The sequence below is a fragment of the Gopherus flavomarginatus genome, chromosome 5 (genome assembly GCF_025201925.1).
Source record: "Gopherus flavomarginatus isolate rGopFla2 chromosome 5, rGopFla2.mat.asm, whole genome shotgun sequence".
Classification (NCBI taxonomy): domain Eukaryota; kingdom Metazoa; phylum Chordata; order Testudines; family Testudinidae; genus Gopherus; species Gopherus flavomarginatus.
The window spans coordinates 35,524,542-35,540,893 of NC_066621.1; the positions used below are offsets into that span (position 1 = coordinate 35,524,542).

The following is a 16,352-nucleotide window of genomic DNA, read 5'->3' on the forward strand; positions in this document are numbered from 1 at the left end:
CTGGGCAGGGCTGAGAAGCCCCGAGGGGAAGTAGTTAGGGTGCAATGGGGCAGGGCTGAGCTGTCCTGTGGGCTAGTTAGGGTGCAGCGGGCAGGGCTGAGATGCCCCAAAGGGGCAGTTAAGCTGGGGGGCAGGCGCGGGGCAGCGCCCCAGGCCGGTGCATGGCTCGGGCGGAGCTGGGGGGGCGCCAGGGCCCAGCGAGGCCGCCCGGCGCGCTCCGCCCAGCGCCGCACCGCGCCGCGCTCGGCCCCGCCTCACCGCCCCCGGCCGCTGCAGCGATTCCGGGCCAGGCCCCGCGCCCGCCGCCCGGAGCCGCCAGCGCCGCGCAGGGCAGCCGCAGCCTCGGCCGGGCCGGGGATATGGTGACGGGATGGCCCGGGCCGGAGACGCCTTCCCGCTGCACCTGCTGGCCTGGCACAACCGGCACCAGGCGCTGGAGAGCGAGCTGCGCACGGGGCAGGTGCGGGACCCCCCCCCGGGATTTTCCCCACTTCGCCGGGCATCCCCGGGACCTACCCCACCTCTCCGGGCTCCCCCACCCCAAGTCGCCGGTCACCTCCGGCACCTTCCCTTGGACACCCCGCCCCCTGCGCTTACATCTCTGGCACCTTCCGGGACCCCAGCAGCACCCCGGACCCTCCCGGGGAACCCCCTACTCCTCTGGGCATCCAGACCCCCCGGGATCCCTCCCTCACCCCGGGCACCCCAGAATCCCACTTGCTCTACTAGTCTCCCAGCCTCCCCTTGGGATACTCCACACCCCATTGGGTGCCCCTGGTACCCCCAGAACCCTCCCTGGGATTTACCGCACCCTACTGGGCACACTTGAGACTCTGGGACCCTTCACCCATCTGGGCACTCCTGGAACCCTTCAAGGCATCCCAGACCTTCCACCCTACTGGGCACCCCAGGACCTCCTGGGATACCCCACCCCAACATCCTACTTGTCATTCTTAGGACCCCCCACACACCCTGCCAAGCACCATGGAAATCCCCTGAACTCCCAGACCCCCCATCCCATTGTGGCACCCCCAGAACCCCTCACCCCAGCTCCCACTACCCTGCCAGCCACCCCTGGGCAACACACTGGGCACCCCCACCCTGCTGGGTGACTCCTTAACTCTCCAGCAACCCCCACCCAAAGCCTGGGACCCCTTAACATTCTCCACCCCATCAGGCACCAGCCATGCCTTAACTTCCTAGCATTTTCCACCCCAGGACCTCCACCCCGCTAGGCACTCCCCACTCCACTGACCCCCGTCCCAGCAAATCTGCTGGGTACTGGTCACCTGGCAACCCCTATACCCATGGGACCCCCCAGAATTGCCCATTTCCCTGGGCATCCCTACTCTGCTGCAGCCACTCCGGGACCCTCTGGGGAACCCCACCCATTAGGCACTTCTGGGACCCCCTAACACCACCAGGCACCCCTCAGGACCTCTTAGCCCACCAGGCACACTTAGGACTCTACACTGTGAGGACCCTCCTAACCTCCACCCTGGGGCCCCCACTCCACCCCCCATGGGTAGCCCCACCACAAGGACCCACTAACCCCTCCCAGGACCTCCACTCTACTGGGCACACCCCTCCCCTGGGACCTCCCCCACCTCATCAGGAATCCCCACTATAGGTATCCTGTAACCCACCTGGGATATCCTACTCTGGCACTCCCCCAACTCCTATTCCTACACCAGGTATTCCCCATTCCTGAACCTCAATCCAGCATCTCACTAACCCTGCATCACCACTCTCCAGGGGTCCCCTACCCCCACATCCCCCCACTGGGTACCCCCTAAACCCAGGTACCCCCCAATCCCCATTCCTCTACCCTGGATCCCCAGTCTCCATTTCTCCACTCTGGTACCCCCACCTCACCCTGATACCCTCTCTATTCACCTTCTGAGTAGCCTCCATCCCTTCACCTGGTACCCCACACCAGGACCCCTATCTTCCATCCTTTCCACTCTGGTACCCTCACTAGGTACTCTCTATCCCTCTCTTTCTGGTACCCCCCCCCAGTACCTGCACTAGGTACCCTCTTAATCCCACTCCTCCATCCAGTATCCCCTACGCCCAGCATCGCCCCACTATGTACCCTGACCCTGGTACCCCCATCCTCCATTCCTCCACCTGACCTCTCTAGCCAGCACCCACCCCAGGTCCCCCTGGTTCCTCTTTCCCTCCACCAGCCCCCCCGCCCCGCCTCACCCCAGCATCACTCCAAATGGCACCAGGTGCTGGAGAGCAAACTGCATCCAGGCAGCCCCAGCCCTTATTTCCTAATCAGCTCTCACCTGCCCTGATCACTCTCACCAGGTCCCCACGTTCCGCAGCCAGTACCAGGCACTGGAGTGTGATCTGCTCACAGGGCAGATGTGGGATCAACCCCATTCCATAGTCCTCCCAGCCCCTTATCTCTCCTCTCCAACCACCACTAGGGTCTGGAGAGTGATCGCGGCATAAACCCACATTCCCTGCCCTCAGCGCCCCCCATGATCCCATCTCTGCCCGCAGCCCACTACAACCACAGTCAGGAGTTTGACAAGTTGGGAGGTGCCGTAGGGGAAGGGGGCAGGACAAGGCCCCCCCACGTCCCCTCGCTGCCATGGGAGGGGCACCTTTGCATGAGTGAGGCTGAGGAGCTGGGCAGGAGAGTCCTCTTGGGGAGGAAGGGAGCAGGCAGAATGGGACCCAGAAGTCCAGGATGGCAAGCATAGAGGCCCAACAGCTTCCAGCCCCGGCAGAGAGGCCAGAGCTCAGGATGGGGAATGGGACCCAGGCCTCCAGGACAGCAGTGGCACAGCTGGGGCCCTAGTTTAGCCCGTTGGAGTATGGGGGGTGTACAGCTGTTAACCCCACAGTTCCCGTTCAGCACGATATCGAGTTGATCGACCCACGGGGCCGCACACCTCTGGAGCTGGCTGTGTCACTGGGCAACCTCGAGTCGGCCCGGGTGCTGCTGCGGCACAACGCCAACGTGGGCAGGGAGAATGCCAATGGCTGGACAGGTACTGGTTGGGGGAGCACACGGAGCTGGGGGAGGGCAGGTATGGGAGGTTGGGGGGCAGTTATGGGGAGTCGGGCAGCTCTGGTACCAGCCCCTTGGCTCCTGCCCTATGGCACGGAATATCTCCCCCACTAGCTCCTGGAGGTCTCAGCCTCCCCTCTGCCATGCTCCAGGGGGCTGGTGTCCATGGACCCAGGATTCAGACCTGGCGAGAGGGCCCTGTGTTGTGCCATTGGGTATCTGGCTTTGCATGCCCAGGGCAACAGGTTGGTGCTGGTCTTGCCCGGGGTGTGTGCAGGGGAGGGAGCTGGCTTGGATGCCAGTGCATAGAGGGGACAGGCAGTGCCCTACACCTGATGGCTCCGTGTTGCTCCCTCTCTGCCGCTCCCCCAGTCCTGCAAGAGGCCGTCAGCACCGGGGACCCTGAGATGGTGCAGCTGGTGCTCCAATACCGTGACTACCAGCGTGCCACCAACCGCCTGGCTGGCATCCCCGAGCTGCTCAACAAACTGCGCAAGGTCAGTATGTGTGCCCCCAGCCAGCCTTGGCCTCGGGTACAGACTCCCACCTTCTCCCCAGATCCCAGCCCCCTTGCATCCCCACCGTGGGGTACAGACATACACACACAGGACCCCAGCCCCATGGCATCCTCGCCCTGGGGTACAGACCCCCTGGGACCTCAGCCCCCTGCCAGCCTTGCCCTGGGGTACAGACCCCCCCGGAATCCCAACTCCCCTGGCATCCCCTCCCTGGGGTGCAGACCTCCCTGGAAGCCCAGCCACCGGCACTCTTGCCCTGGGGTACAGACTCCCCCAGGACTCACACCCTGGGGTACAGACCCCTTGAGACTCCAGTGCCCTGCCAGCTTTGCCCTGGGGTTCAGACACACATCCCTGGGACCCCAGCCCCCTGGAACCCCCGCCCTGGGGTACAGACACACACCCCTGGGACCCCAGCCCCCTGGCACCCCTGCCCTAGGATGCAGACACCCCCCACTCACAGCCCTCTGGTACCCCCGCCCTGTGGTTCAGCCCCCCCAGGGACCTCAGCCCCCTGCCAGCCTTGCCCTGGAGTACAAACGCGCCCCAGGACTGCAGCCCCCTGGTACCCTTGCCCTGGGGTACAGACTCCCCCCTGGGGCCCCAGCCGCCTGGCATTCCTACCCTGGGTTACAGACACCCCCCTGGGACCCCAGCCCTCTGGGATCCCACCCTGGGGTACAGATGACCCCCCCAGCCCCCTGGCACCCCTGCCCTCCTGGCCCCTAGGTGCCCCCTGAGAGCTAAGCCCTAGGCGCCCACAGTGGGAGATACATTGGGATCCCCCAGGATCTTGGACAGGAGCACACTTGGGATCTCACCCAGCCCTAGGGATTTCCCAGCTTGAGATCTGTCCCTCAGGATCTCTGCAGGGATCCCCTCACTTCCCCTGGGATCCTGTTCTTATCCCCTACCCCCAATCAGGGAGGGATCTCTCCTCCTCTCCAAGTCCAGATCTCTCTTCCCCTGCTCCTCCCCAATCTGATCACTTCAGGGAATTCCCCCCCCCCTTCTGATCTCCCCCCATCCCTCCAGGGAATCTCCCATGATCTCTCAGACCCGTCTCTTCAGGGATTGCCCCCGTCCTGCAGACCCTGATCTCCCCCACCCCGATCTCTGCTGGGAATGCCTGATCTCATCCCTTTGCTGTCTCCTCCTTCCAGGCCCCTGATTTCTATGTGGAGATGAAGTGGGAGTTCACCAGCTGGGGTGAGTCTGTCCCTGGGGGCTCCCGAAGGGGGGTTTGCAGGAGGATACCCCCAATCTCCTTCCTCAGTGTCAGAGACCAGGGATATCCGGCTATATGGAGGGGGGAGACTAGATCTCCCTGGTCATTGTCCCCACCCAGCCACTACCCTGCCCCTGATCTGCCAGCAGCTAGTGCCTCCCTTTCTCAGAGCTGGGCCTGGCGTGGGGGCTTGGGGGGATGGGAGCACTGCCTGGCCATGTTAAGCCCAGCACCATAATGGAGCCCCTGCTGGCTGGGAGGAGGAACTGCAGACATCTGGCCACACCCTCCCCAGTGGGGTGCAGCTATCCACGCTGCCATGCCCCTCCCCTGCTCACTCTCTGTCCCTCCCCCACAGTGCCCCTGGTCTCCAAGGTGTGCCCGAGCGATGTGTACCGGGTGTGGAAGCGTGGCGAGAGCCTGCGGGTCGACACCACCCTGCTGGGCTTCGAGCACATGACCTGGCAGCGTGGGCGGCGCAGCTATATCTTCAAGGGGGAAGGTCAGAGATGTCCCCAGCCTCTCCGGGCCCCACCCCATTCCTCTGCCCCTGGGGGAATTGGGCCCTATTTCCCCTCAATGACCTGTGCAGGATGCACCTCCCCGATCTGACTAAGTAGTAGAGCTGGGCCCCTTTCCACTCCCCAACACGAGGGGCTCCCAGAGATGGGGCTGAGACCCCAGCTGGCCCAGCCCTGGGGAGGGGAATGGGGTCACTGCCAATGGGAGTTGGCGCTCCATTGGGATATGGCTGCTGGAAAGGGCCAGGGAAGCAGTCCGCCTACACCTAGAGTCCCAGGGGATCCTGGAGGGAGGCGGAGGCAACATCACCATGGCACCTCCAACCTGGCCAGGGGTGGGTGGGACTGTGGCACTGATGTGTCCCCTTTCCCTGTGGCCAGAGGAGGGTGCCGTGGTGATGGAGGTGGATCACGACAAGCAGGTGGTCTACACGGAGACGTTGTCGCTGGCCCTGCACGAGCCAGAGCTGATGCTGGCTGCCATGCAGCCCACCGAGGAGCACGTCGCCAGCCGGCTGACCTCACCCATCGTCTCCACCCACCTTGACACCAAGAACATCGCCTTCGAGCGGTGAGCTGGGGTGGGAGGGGGAGGACACGTGGGGGGCATTCATGCAGGCTGACCACGTAGGGGCAGGCCTCTGAGAGGGGCGAGTGTGAGAGGCAGGGTGTATGAGGACAGACAAGAGGGAGGCGGGGGAGTACGTGACTGACCAGGGAGGGCAGGGAAGGAGGAGCATGCGAGGAGGGAAGGAGGAGCATGCTGGCTGATGAGTCTTGCCCACATGCTCAGGGTTTAACTGATTGCCATATTTGGGGTCGGGAAGGAATTTTTCTCCAGGGAAGATTGGCAGAGGCCCTGGAGGTTTTTCACCTTCCTCTGCAGCATGGGGAACGGGTCACTTGCTGGAGGATTCTCTGCACTTTGAGGTCTTTAGACCATGATCTGAGGACTTCAGTAACTCAGACATAGGTTAGGGGTTTGTTACAGGAGTGGGTGGGTGAGATTGTGTGGCCTGCGTTGTGCAGGAGGTTAAACTAGATGATCATAATGGTCCCTTCTGTCCTTAAAGTCTATGAGTCTATGAGAAGCGCACAAGTGGCGGGTGAGGTGGCTGTGCACGAGAGGCCCTTGAGCTAGAGGCTGTGGACAGTGGGGAGGCAGGGATTGGCACGACTGACATTTTTGTGGTCGCAACTGATGAGCGGGGTGGGGGCTGGATATGTGTGTGATGGGCCCTTGTACGACCGCGTGTGCTAGTAAGCGGGGCAGGGGATTCACGTGTGATTGGCCCTTGTACGACCGTGTGCACTAGTGAGCATGGGGTGGAGTGGTGGTCTGTGTGTGCAATGGGCCCTTAAATGACCATGCGTACTAGTGAGATAGGCAGGGGATCCTCTTACAACTGCACATGCTAGTGACAGGGACAGAAGAATCTGCATGTGCAACAGGGATTCATGTGACCACATGTGCTAGTGAGCGGGGTGGGTGATCTGTGTGTGTGATGGGCACAACTGTGTGCACTAGTGAGTTGGGAGGGTCAGGGGTCCGCGTGTACGATGAGCCCTCGTATGGCTGCCTGTCTTAATGAGGAGGCAGGGGGTTCGTATATGCAATAGTCCTTCATATGATGGTGTGTGTGCTAGTAAGCGGGGCAGGGGATCTGCATGTGTGACAGACACAATTGTGTGTGCTAGTCAGTGGGGCAGGGAGGGTCTTCATGTACGACGGGCCCTTGTATGACTGTGTATGCTAGTGAGAGGGGCAGGAGGTCCATGTGTACGATGGGACTTCATATGACCACATCTGCTAGTGAGCAGGGTGGGTGATCTGCGTGTGTGATGGGCACAACCGGGTGCACTGAGTGGGGTGGGGCAGGGGTCCACGTGTGTGGTGGGCTCTCGTATGGCTGCGTGTCTTAATGAGGGGCAGAGGGTTCATATATGCAATAGTCCTTCATATGATGGTGTGCGTGCTAGTGAGCGGGGCAGAGGGGTCCACATGTGCGACTGGCCCTCATATGCAGTGGGTCCTCATATGGCTGCCTGTGCGAATGAGAAGTGTGGGGAGTCCGTATATGCAACAGGCCTTCATGTGACCACATGTTTTAGTGAGCGGGACAGGGGATCTGTGTGTGTGACAGGCACAACAGTGTGTGTTAGTGAGTGGGTCCGTGGGTCCTCGTATGGCTGCGTGTCTTAATGAGTGGGCAGGGGATCCATATAGGTAATAAGTCTTCATATGATTGTGTGTGTGATGGTGAGTGGGGCAGGGGATCTGCATGTGTGACGGGCCCTCGTATAACCGTGTGTACTAGTGAGCAGTGAGGGGGGGAGGTGCATGTGACAGGCCCTCGTATGACCGCTCATGCTAGTGAGCAGGGTTGGCGGATGACCAGGCCTTTGCTTGAGCATCTTGTCCTTCAGTACCACGCCTGCCCTTGGGGTTGGTGAGCAGAGCCAGGGCTGGGGGATGCACGTGCCTGCAGCTCTTGTGCAACAGCTCTATTCACAGCTGGGCACTGAAAGGAGGCTCCAGGGAGGAACAGAGCTGGGCTTGAGCAGCTCCTGACTGGAGGGAGCCTGGGGGAGCCACAGCCAGGCATTGGGGCATATGGGGGAGGGGAGGGGTCTGTCTAGGGTGGGCTGGGGCAGAAGTAGGGGAACGCAGCATCTGACCCGGCCATTTCCATCTTGGCAGGAATAAGTCTGGGATCTGGGGCTGGCGCTCGGAGAAGATGGAAGTGATCAGTGGCTATGAAGCCAAGGTAATGCCATGTTCCCCATCCTGGGGGTGCACAGGATGGGAACCTTAACTGGGAGGGAAAGACTGGGACGGGATGGGACCCAGACCTGTGGTATGGCAGTGTGAAGTCCTTGCCTGTAGGGGCCTCACAGTTTTCCAAGGGAGGAGAGATCAGGAAGGGGAATGGGACCCAGGCATCTAGGAGCAAGAGGACGTGCTCACATCTATGCTTGCGTGTATTAGAGATACCAAGCCAGCAAATGGGACCCAGGTGTCTGGGATGGCAGCGTAAGGTGCTCACCCCTCGGGGGTGTAGCTCATGGGGGAGGGGGCTGGGAAAGCTGATTCACACCCCATGTCCTGGCAGGTTTACAGCGCCAGCAATGTGGAGCTCATTACTAAAACAAGAACCGAGCATCTATCGGACCAGGACAAGTCCCGCACCAAAGGTAACACGCTGGCCCTAGTCAACCAATCAGAACATCCAGTCTGCAATGGCCCATCCCTTCCCCTCTGATACATCCATCCTGGATATCCAATCACAGTACCAGCCCCACACATATACACAGCATAGGGTTGCCAACTTGGTAATATAAGGAGTATCGGAACCTCCCCTGCCCTGCATCTTCCCCTGAGGCCCCACCCCCATCCACTCCTCTCCCACCCTTCCCTGTTGCTTGCTGCTTTTCCCCTCCCACCCCACAACTCTCCCCGTCAGAAGGGACTTGCCTGCGGAGCTAGGGCTGGGAGCTGCAGCTGCCTGATGAAGGCAGGAGGCAGACCTGGCTGAGCAGGGGCTGGAGCAGATTATGACCCAGCTCCTCCCCACCTCCCACACCCGAAGTAACCGGACATTGGGCGTCCGGTCAGTAGATCTAACTGGACACTGTCAGGTCCCCTCATCAATCGGACTTTCCAGTCAAATATCGGACACTTTGCCACCCTAGTACATCACCCTTTCCCCCGCGACTGTCCATCCTGGCGCGAGGTCCGGCCCCAGCCCTCTTTTCAGACTGCCCCCTCTCCCTCTGATATACCCACTCTGAACATCCAATCACAGCACCCCAATCCTCCCGCTTTGACATGCCCACCCACAGTGCCCCCTACTTCCCCTTGTGACAGACCTGCCCCAGCCTTCCAATCACAGCACCCGCCTACAAGGGCCTGGCCCCACCCCCTGGCCTTTCAGTCACAGCACCACACCCATCCCTCCCCTCCAGTCCCAACCCACTGACAACAGCTCGCCTCTCCTCCTGTCTATCATGTCTCAAGCCCTGCCCCCGAGCCCTCGTTTAAGCTGCCCCCTGATGCTGAACGTTCTGTATCCACACCCACATCAGACCTGATTGCTGGGAGTGGGGGAACTGGCCCTACCAGAGTAGGTTCCCCAGGGCACAGAATGAGCGTGGTAGCAGTTTCCTTGGGGAGAGATGGTGGTGGTGAAGATTCATACGCTCCAGTGGGTCTTTGAGTTTAACCTACTTCCCCCCACCCCATAGGGTCCAAGACGCCCTTCCAGTCCTTCCTGGGGATTGCCCAGCAGCATGCCTCCCACAACGGGGTGAGTGACGGGCCCCCCTCCTGCTCTGGGGACTGGAGACGCACGCCTGGTGTGGCGGGGGTCAGGGCAGAAGTGTCAAGTTCCCAGCCATGAGGGTAGAATCTGGGGATGGGGCTGTTTGAGGGTGAGGGGTGGGGGGAATACAGCAAGTGAAAGGGAATTCGGCACAAGGGGCCCAGCCAGAGAGCATGTGAATGGGGGATCTGACTCCCCTTCCCCATGCCTACCCCCTCCAGGCCCCTGTGCTGCAGTCCGCCACCCTCACCAACCCTACGGCCATCACCCCCGAGGAGTACTTCGACCCCAGCTTCAACCTGGAGGCCCGCAACATTGGCCGCCCTATTGAGATGTCCAGCAAGGTGCAAAGGTGAGGTGGGAGGTGGGGGTGGGGGACTGGGATGGCAGCAAAGAGGGAGAATACTGCATAGCGTGGAAAATCCACCCTAATTCTAGCTCCCCTCTGCCAGAGAATGGGACCCAGGTGTCTGGGATGGCAGGGCAGTGAGTTCAACCTTAGAAGTTCCTGCAGCTCCCAGCCCTCAGAGTGCGGGAGAGACCAGGACAGGGAATGGGACCCAGGCTTCTGGGACAGCAGTGTAGAGTGCTTGCCCCTAAAGGGTGCCAGCCCTGGTCCCTTGCTTTGCGTAGCCAGTGCCGTGCAGGAATTGGGGCTGTGGCAGCTGGCTGTGATGCTCTCCCGGCCATGACAGGTTCAAGGCCACGCTGTGGCTGTGCGAGGATCACCCCCTGTCGCTGGTGGAGCAGGTTACGCCCATCATTGACCTCATGGCCATCAGTAACGCCCACTTCGCCAAGCTGCGCGATTTCATCACCCTCAAGCTGCCACCCGGCTTCCCTGTCAAAATTGGTGAGTGGGGCAGATCTGAGGGGGGGTGGCCTGGCTCAATTTGCAGAGCGATAGAGGGTGGGCAGGGGACGGGTGGAGGGGAAGAAATGGCTGGGATCTGGGGAGTCTGAGGGGCACAGAGGTGGCTGGAGATGTGGGCATTGAGGGGTTGGGGGAGTTGGGAGAAATGAGGGCCAATTGTGGAGGTATGAAGGTTGGCAGGGGTCCCCCAGAGTGAGGGGGAGTTGGAGTTGGGTGGTAGGGACTGGGGGCAGGGGAGTTGGGAAGTGTGGCAAGGATCATGGAGTAGGGTGGCTGGGATGATGGGCAAGGATCATGACAGGGAGGGGTGGCTGAGGACTGTGGGGATCTGGGCTGGGGTGGCTGGGGGCCAGGGAGGATGGGGGAGCTGGGGGGAGTGGCGGTTATGGGGCAGGGGAGGGGCAGCAGGGATCATGAGGAGGAGGGAGTCTGGGGGCCAGCAAGGATGAGGGAGCTGGGGAGGGGGGTCTGAGGGGTAGAGGAGGTTTGGCTGGGATCGTGAAGGGGAGAAGTGGCTGGGGGTTGTGAGGAGCTGGGCCGTGGTGGCTGGAGGACCTGGAGAGGGGTGGCAGGGATCATGAGGGGGGTGGAGGCTGGGGGCCAGGGAGGATGGGGAAACTGGAGGGGGGGGGGTCTGAGGGATGGGGAGGAGTGGCAGGGATCATGAGGGGGAGGGGTGGCTGGGGGCTGTGGTGAGCTGGGCCAGAGTGGCTGGGGGCCGGGCAGGATGGGGGAGCTCGGGAGGTGTGGCTTGGGGCCGAGGGCAGCTGGGCCAGGGTGGCTGATGGGTGAGGGGCATGCCTGGGGGCTGTACCATCTGTTGCTCCCAGTGTCTCACGCTTTTGTGTTCACACACACCAGAGATCCCCCTCTTCCATGTGCTCAATGCACGAATCACCTTCAGCAACCTGTGTGGGTGCGATGAGTCGCTGAGCTCCGTGCGGGTCTGTGGCCCTGCCCCCAGCTCCTCCCCAGGGGACGCCAGAGAGCCAGCTGCAGGGGCAGAGGCGCCCCCCAACCCCAAAGGTAGGGGAACCTGCAAGGGGTAGGGGGAGCTGTGCACACCAGGCATCCCATTGCAAACCCCCCAGTGACCCCTATTGACCCCAGTCTCCACGGGGTAGAGGGCCAAGGCAGTATGTGTGGGGGGTGGGTGTCTCTCTGAGAGGGGCAAACTCCTACAGGTGGAGCAGTGTGTCTGTGATCCCAGTGGGGTATGGGCCACTCTCACTCCGTCCCCCTCTCCCCAGTGTTCCCGTTCCCCTGCGAGGTGGACTCGATAGTGTTCGAGGTGCCCCAGGGCTACGCTATGCTGGGTGCTGGCCGCAATGAGCCCATGCGGGACGAGGATGATGACCTGCTGCAGTTTGCCATCCAGCAGAGCCTACTTGACGCTGGCACCGAGACCGACCAGGTGAGATCCATGCAGGGCCTTTCTCCTCTCAGGGCACCAGCTCCGATCCGGCCCCAGGGTGCAGGGGACTGGTGGGCTCGGGGGCAGGGAATGGGACATGGGGCCTTCCCCCTCTAGGGCATGCCAGCTCCCTACTTCTATTCCTGTCTGGTTGAGGTAGGGAGCTATCTGGCTGGTTCAGGGGTGTGGGATTTGGGGTCTCTGACTGAGCAAGGGAGGGGAATATTCCCATATGCTGATTGGTGTCCTGGATTGCAGGTCACTATCTGGGAGGCGCTAACCAACACACGCCCAGGCTCCAACCCCCCTTCCTATGACGAGGAGTTGCAGCTGGAGCGGTGAGTTCTGGAGTGGGATGAGCTTTGTGCCAGGACCTCCACAGGCAGCAAACCCCTTCCTTCCTTGGCCTCCCACATAGCCGTTCTCTGGGCTGGCAGGGTGAGGCAGGGGCTGGTCAGTGGGGGTGGGGCTGTGAGGTGGTGAGAGGCAGGTGGTGGGAGTGGGGCTGTGAGAGGCAGGTGCTGGTTGGTGAGGGGATGGGCCTGTGAGAGAGAGGTGCTGGTCAGCGGGGGGGCAAGGCTGTGAGGGAGGGGCTGGTTGGTGGAGGTTGGGGCTGTGAGAGTCAAGTGCTGATGGGTGGGGGGTGGAGTTGTGAAGAAGGGGCACAGCTGTGAGGGAGAGGCAGGTCTTGGGGGCCGGGACTGTGAGGGCAGTTGCTGACCCACATCTCTCTCCCGCAGCGCCATCCAGGAGAGTATATTCCTGCAGTCGGGGCAAGGCCTGGCTGCGACTGAGTCTGGTGACGGAGGCAACAGCGACAACAGCATCGTCCCTCCTGAGGACAGCCTGGCCCCCAGCACCAATGGCTCCTCCTCCTCGGCCCTGCCTCCCCCAGCCTACCCCAGCTTTGACGAGCAGCTGCGCCTGGCCATGGAGCTGTCGTCGCGGGAGCAGGAGGAGCAGGAGCGCCGGCGGCGTGAGGAGGATGAGGAGCTGCAGCGCATCCTCCAGCTCTCCCTGACGGAGAAGTAATGCCCAGCGTACCAGCAGGGGGCCGTGAACCTAGCCTCCCCCAAGACTCCCAGGGGCTCCACAGTGCCCTGGCTTTGCTGTTGTATTTTTAACCTTGAGGGGGGTACCCGTCCCATTCCCCACTCCCTGTCTTGCAGGGGGCAGGACTGGACTTGACGAGACACCCTCTGCCTTTCCCAGGGCTCTGTCCTGCTGCCTCTTGGGTCTTATTTAATTTAACTCTTCTGTTTTGTTTTTTTAAAATGGTTATTCTGTTCCCCCTGCCTGGTGGAGGAAAGTTTTGTATGGCTAGGAGGAAAGAGAAGAATGAGGGAATGGCGGAGAGGAGCAGCAACAGAGTGGCAGAGGCTAAGGAGAACCCTCTGCTGTAGAGAACGCAGTTTCCAACTGGACTCTTAATTCATGTTGGTGGAATTCGTGGGATTCTGAAACTGGGTGTAACACCACATACACATTCTTTCTCTTTCTCTCTGACTGTGTCCTGTTAGCCCGTGAGGGCAATGAAGAGGGTGGGGCTAGAGGTGATGGGGCAGGGCCAGAAACCTGATGACTAGGATGGGGATGCTACATTGGTGGGAGAGATGGAATGTGACACTCAAATCGAAGCAGGGCCAATCATTTTCAGTCCTGTGTTTCGCCTCCCGAACCTCCTGTGCGTAGCTGCCATGTCCTCTCCTGCCTGTTTAATTTATTTTATTTATACCTCTGCAGCTCTAGAATGGGGAGGGCGAAAGGTGGGTTTTGTTTTATTAACTCAACTCCAAAGGTTGGAAAGGGAACAGCTGCGTTGAGCGGCTCCTCCTGGCACCCACAGGGGCCAGATGAGGGCCTCTGTGCAGCAGGAACCATGAAATAAAAGGAGAAACCAACCAGCCCCCTGGCTCCCTTCATTGTGCATGTCATTCTGGCTGGGCCTTTACTGGTGCATCAGCTGCCTGAGGGAGGGAATGGACCCAGTATCCTGCTCGGAGCATCCCCTCTGCTCTGGGGTCCCTCTCTGGCCAGCTTCTCCCAATGCAGACAGAGTCCCCAAGGGGGCACAGTGTCCTGCTGGTACTGGGAGGCCTTGCCGCTTATCAGGGGGCTTGGTTGCATCTTGCTTCTTTACAGGACAGAAACACCTGGGTGTGCCAGGCGTGGCTATGTGCCCACTGCTGCTCTGGATGGGTTCTCGTGAGTGCTGCTAGAGGGCTCATGTGCTATTCCTGTCCACTACAGACTTGGACATACTCAACAGCCAGGCAAGACCCAGCTACGCCTGTGCCCAGTGGGCAAGGGGGCCATGCCTGAGCCTGAGAGTCTAGAGCAGAGAAGGGGCCAAGTGGTTGCACTGGCTTTCACTAGCTCCATGAATCCCTGAGTTGCAATCCCCATGTCCACCCCCTACCTTACCCCCTTCTTGCCACTCCCTTCACATTAGTAATGTCTTAAAAAGAAGAATTTCTGCTCTAAATTGGGTGCTCATCAGTTGGAAAGAACAGAGGAGAAAGACCTGCCCATACGAGCTGATCACAGGATGACAGTGAGCCACCAAGGTTATATGGCCGTGCAAAAGGCAAATGGAATCCAAGGATGTGTCAGGTAAGGTATTTCCTGTATAGGTAGGGAAGGGTTCGTGCTGTTTGTACAAGATACTGGTGAGACCTCATCTGGAATTGTGCGCAGTTCTGGGCACCTGTGTTCAAGAATTCAGAACTAGTGCAGAGAAAAGGGCTTCTAGGATGTATGACATGAGAGGTAACTGTCCCACTCTACTTAGCTCTGGTGAGGCCACAGCTGGAGTCGTGTGTCCAGTTCCGGGTGCATGCAGGGCCGGTGCAACCATTTAGGCAACCTAGGCGGTCGCCTAGGGTGCTAGGATTTGGGGGGCATCATTTTTTTCGGCAGTGACCGTGGCAGCCGCATCTTCAGCCGCCCAGGTCACCGCCGGCATTTAGGCGGAGGAAGCTGGGGCAGGGGAGCGCGGGGAGGGCCACCTGCGGCAAGTAAGGGGGGGGAGCACGCAGGGGAACTCCCTGCCCCAGCGCACCCCTGCCCCGCCTCCTCCCCGAGCATGCCGTGGCTGCTTCACTTCTCTCACCTCCCAGGCTTGTGGCGCCTAAGCTGATTCGTGCGCAGAGCAGGGGTGAGCTGGGGTCGGGGGGTGCCTCGGGGTGGGGAGCTGCTGGGGGGGCACTTTAGGGGGGGAGGGTGCAAGGTGGAAGTTTTGCCTAGGGCACGAAACATCCTTGCACCAGCCCTGGGTGCATGATTTGGGAGGGATGTGGGCAAACTGGAGAGAGGCCAGCAGGGAGCAACAAGAATGATCAGAGATTTTACAAAACTGACCTATGAGGAAAGGTTAAAAACAGGGCACGTTTAGTTTTGAGAAAAGATGGCTGAGGGGGGACCTGATAAGGTCTTCAGATATGTTAAGGGCTGTTATAATGAGACCATGGGTCAATTGTTTTGTGTGTCCACTGAAGGCAGGGTGAGAACTAATGGGTTTAATCTGAAGCAAGGGATATTTAGGTTAGATGGTAGGAAAAACTTTCTAACTCTAAGGGTAGTTAGCTCTGGAACCAAGAGGTTGTGGAATCCCCATCATGGAGGTTTTTAGGAACAGGTGGGACAACCCCCTGCCTGGGAATGGTCTACGTTTACTTGGTCCTGCCCCAGCATGGGGGGGCTGGACCTGATGACCTCTCATGGCCCTTTCCAGCCCTATACTTTGATGGCTCTATGAGCAGAGGACTGTTAGACGAGAAAAGACTGGGAGAGTTTGGTTTGTTTAGCCCAGCAAAATGAAGCTGGAGCAGAGCTGTCTCTATCAGTACAGCAGGGAGGGAGACAAACCATTTAAAATAAAGGACAATGTTGGCACAAGAACAAAGGGGGAAAAAGTCGCCAGGCATAAACAGGTTGGGAACTAGAAGGTTTCTCCCCACCAGCGGAGTGAGGGGCTGGCACCCCTCCCACTAGGAGTAGTGGGGCAAACAACTGGCCTGGTTTTAAAGTGCAGATTGGTAAATATATGACCAGGATTATATGCTGGGGTTACATGGGAGAGCAGGGGACTGGATGTGATCACCTTGATGGTCCCTAACTAGTTCTGTGTCCCCATGGCAAAGTTTCTCATCTCCCCATCAATTTCCCCTCATTAGATCCCAAGAGTTGCTATCAACATGGCCTTGAACTGGAGCAATCAAATCACCCCCACAGCCGGGCGGCTGTTGCCTGGATGTGCACAGGATGTTATGCTACTGGGACAAAGAGCTGCTGCCCCTGCCCATCCAGCTTCAAATTCCAAAGCACTGCGCTCCCAGGCAATGGGATTGGTGGGGCTCCTGGGACATGCAGACCTAGACAGGAATAGCCGGTTCAGCGGTTACTAGGGATTGAGGTGTATTAACAGAGCGTGGGGCTGGGATAGCAG

At 60.1% G+C, this 16,352-nt stretch overlaps 1 protein-coding gene across 2 annotated transcripts; it reads left to right on the top strand.

Moving 5' to 3' along the window:
• The first annotated feature begins 315 nt into the window (after positions 1-315).
• On the top strand, positions 316-13,404 carry ANKRD13D (ankyrin repeat domain 13D). 2 transcript variants are annotated; one of them, XM_050956180.1, is made up of 15 exons: positions 316-460; positions 2,873-3,008; positions 3,401-3,525; positions 4,710-4,755; positions 5,133-5,276; positions 5,677-5,866; positions 7,997-8,063; positions 8,409-8,490; positions 9,541-9,602; positions 9,839-9,969; positions 10,313-10,470; positions 11,353-11,517; positions 11,742-11,905; positions 12,164-12,243; positions 12,646-13,404. In XM_050956180.1, the coding sequence occupies exons 1-15, from the start codon at positions 371-373 to the stop codon at positions 12,935-12,937; spliced, it is 1,932 nt and encodes a 643-aa protein (XP_050812137.1). In that variant the 5' UTR covers positions 316-370; the 3' UTR covers positions 12,938-13,404. The 2 variants fall into 2 exon arrangements, with proteins under 2 accessions (XP_050812137.1, XP_050812138.1); XM_050956181.1 differs by having other exon boundaries at positions 373-460; positions 2,862-3,008.
• The last annotated feature ends 2,948 nt before the right edge of the window (positions 13,405-16,352 follow it).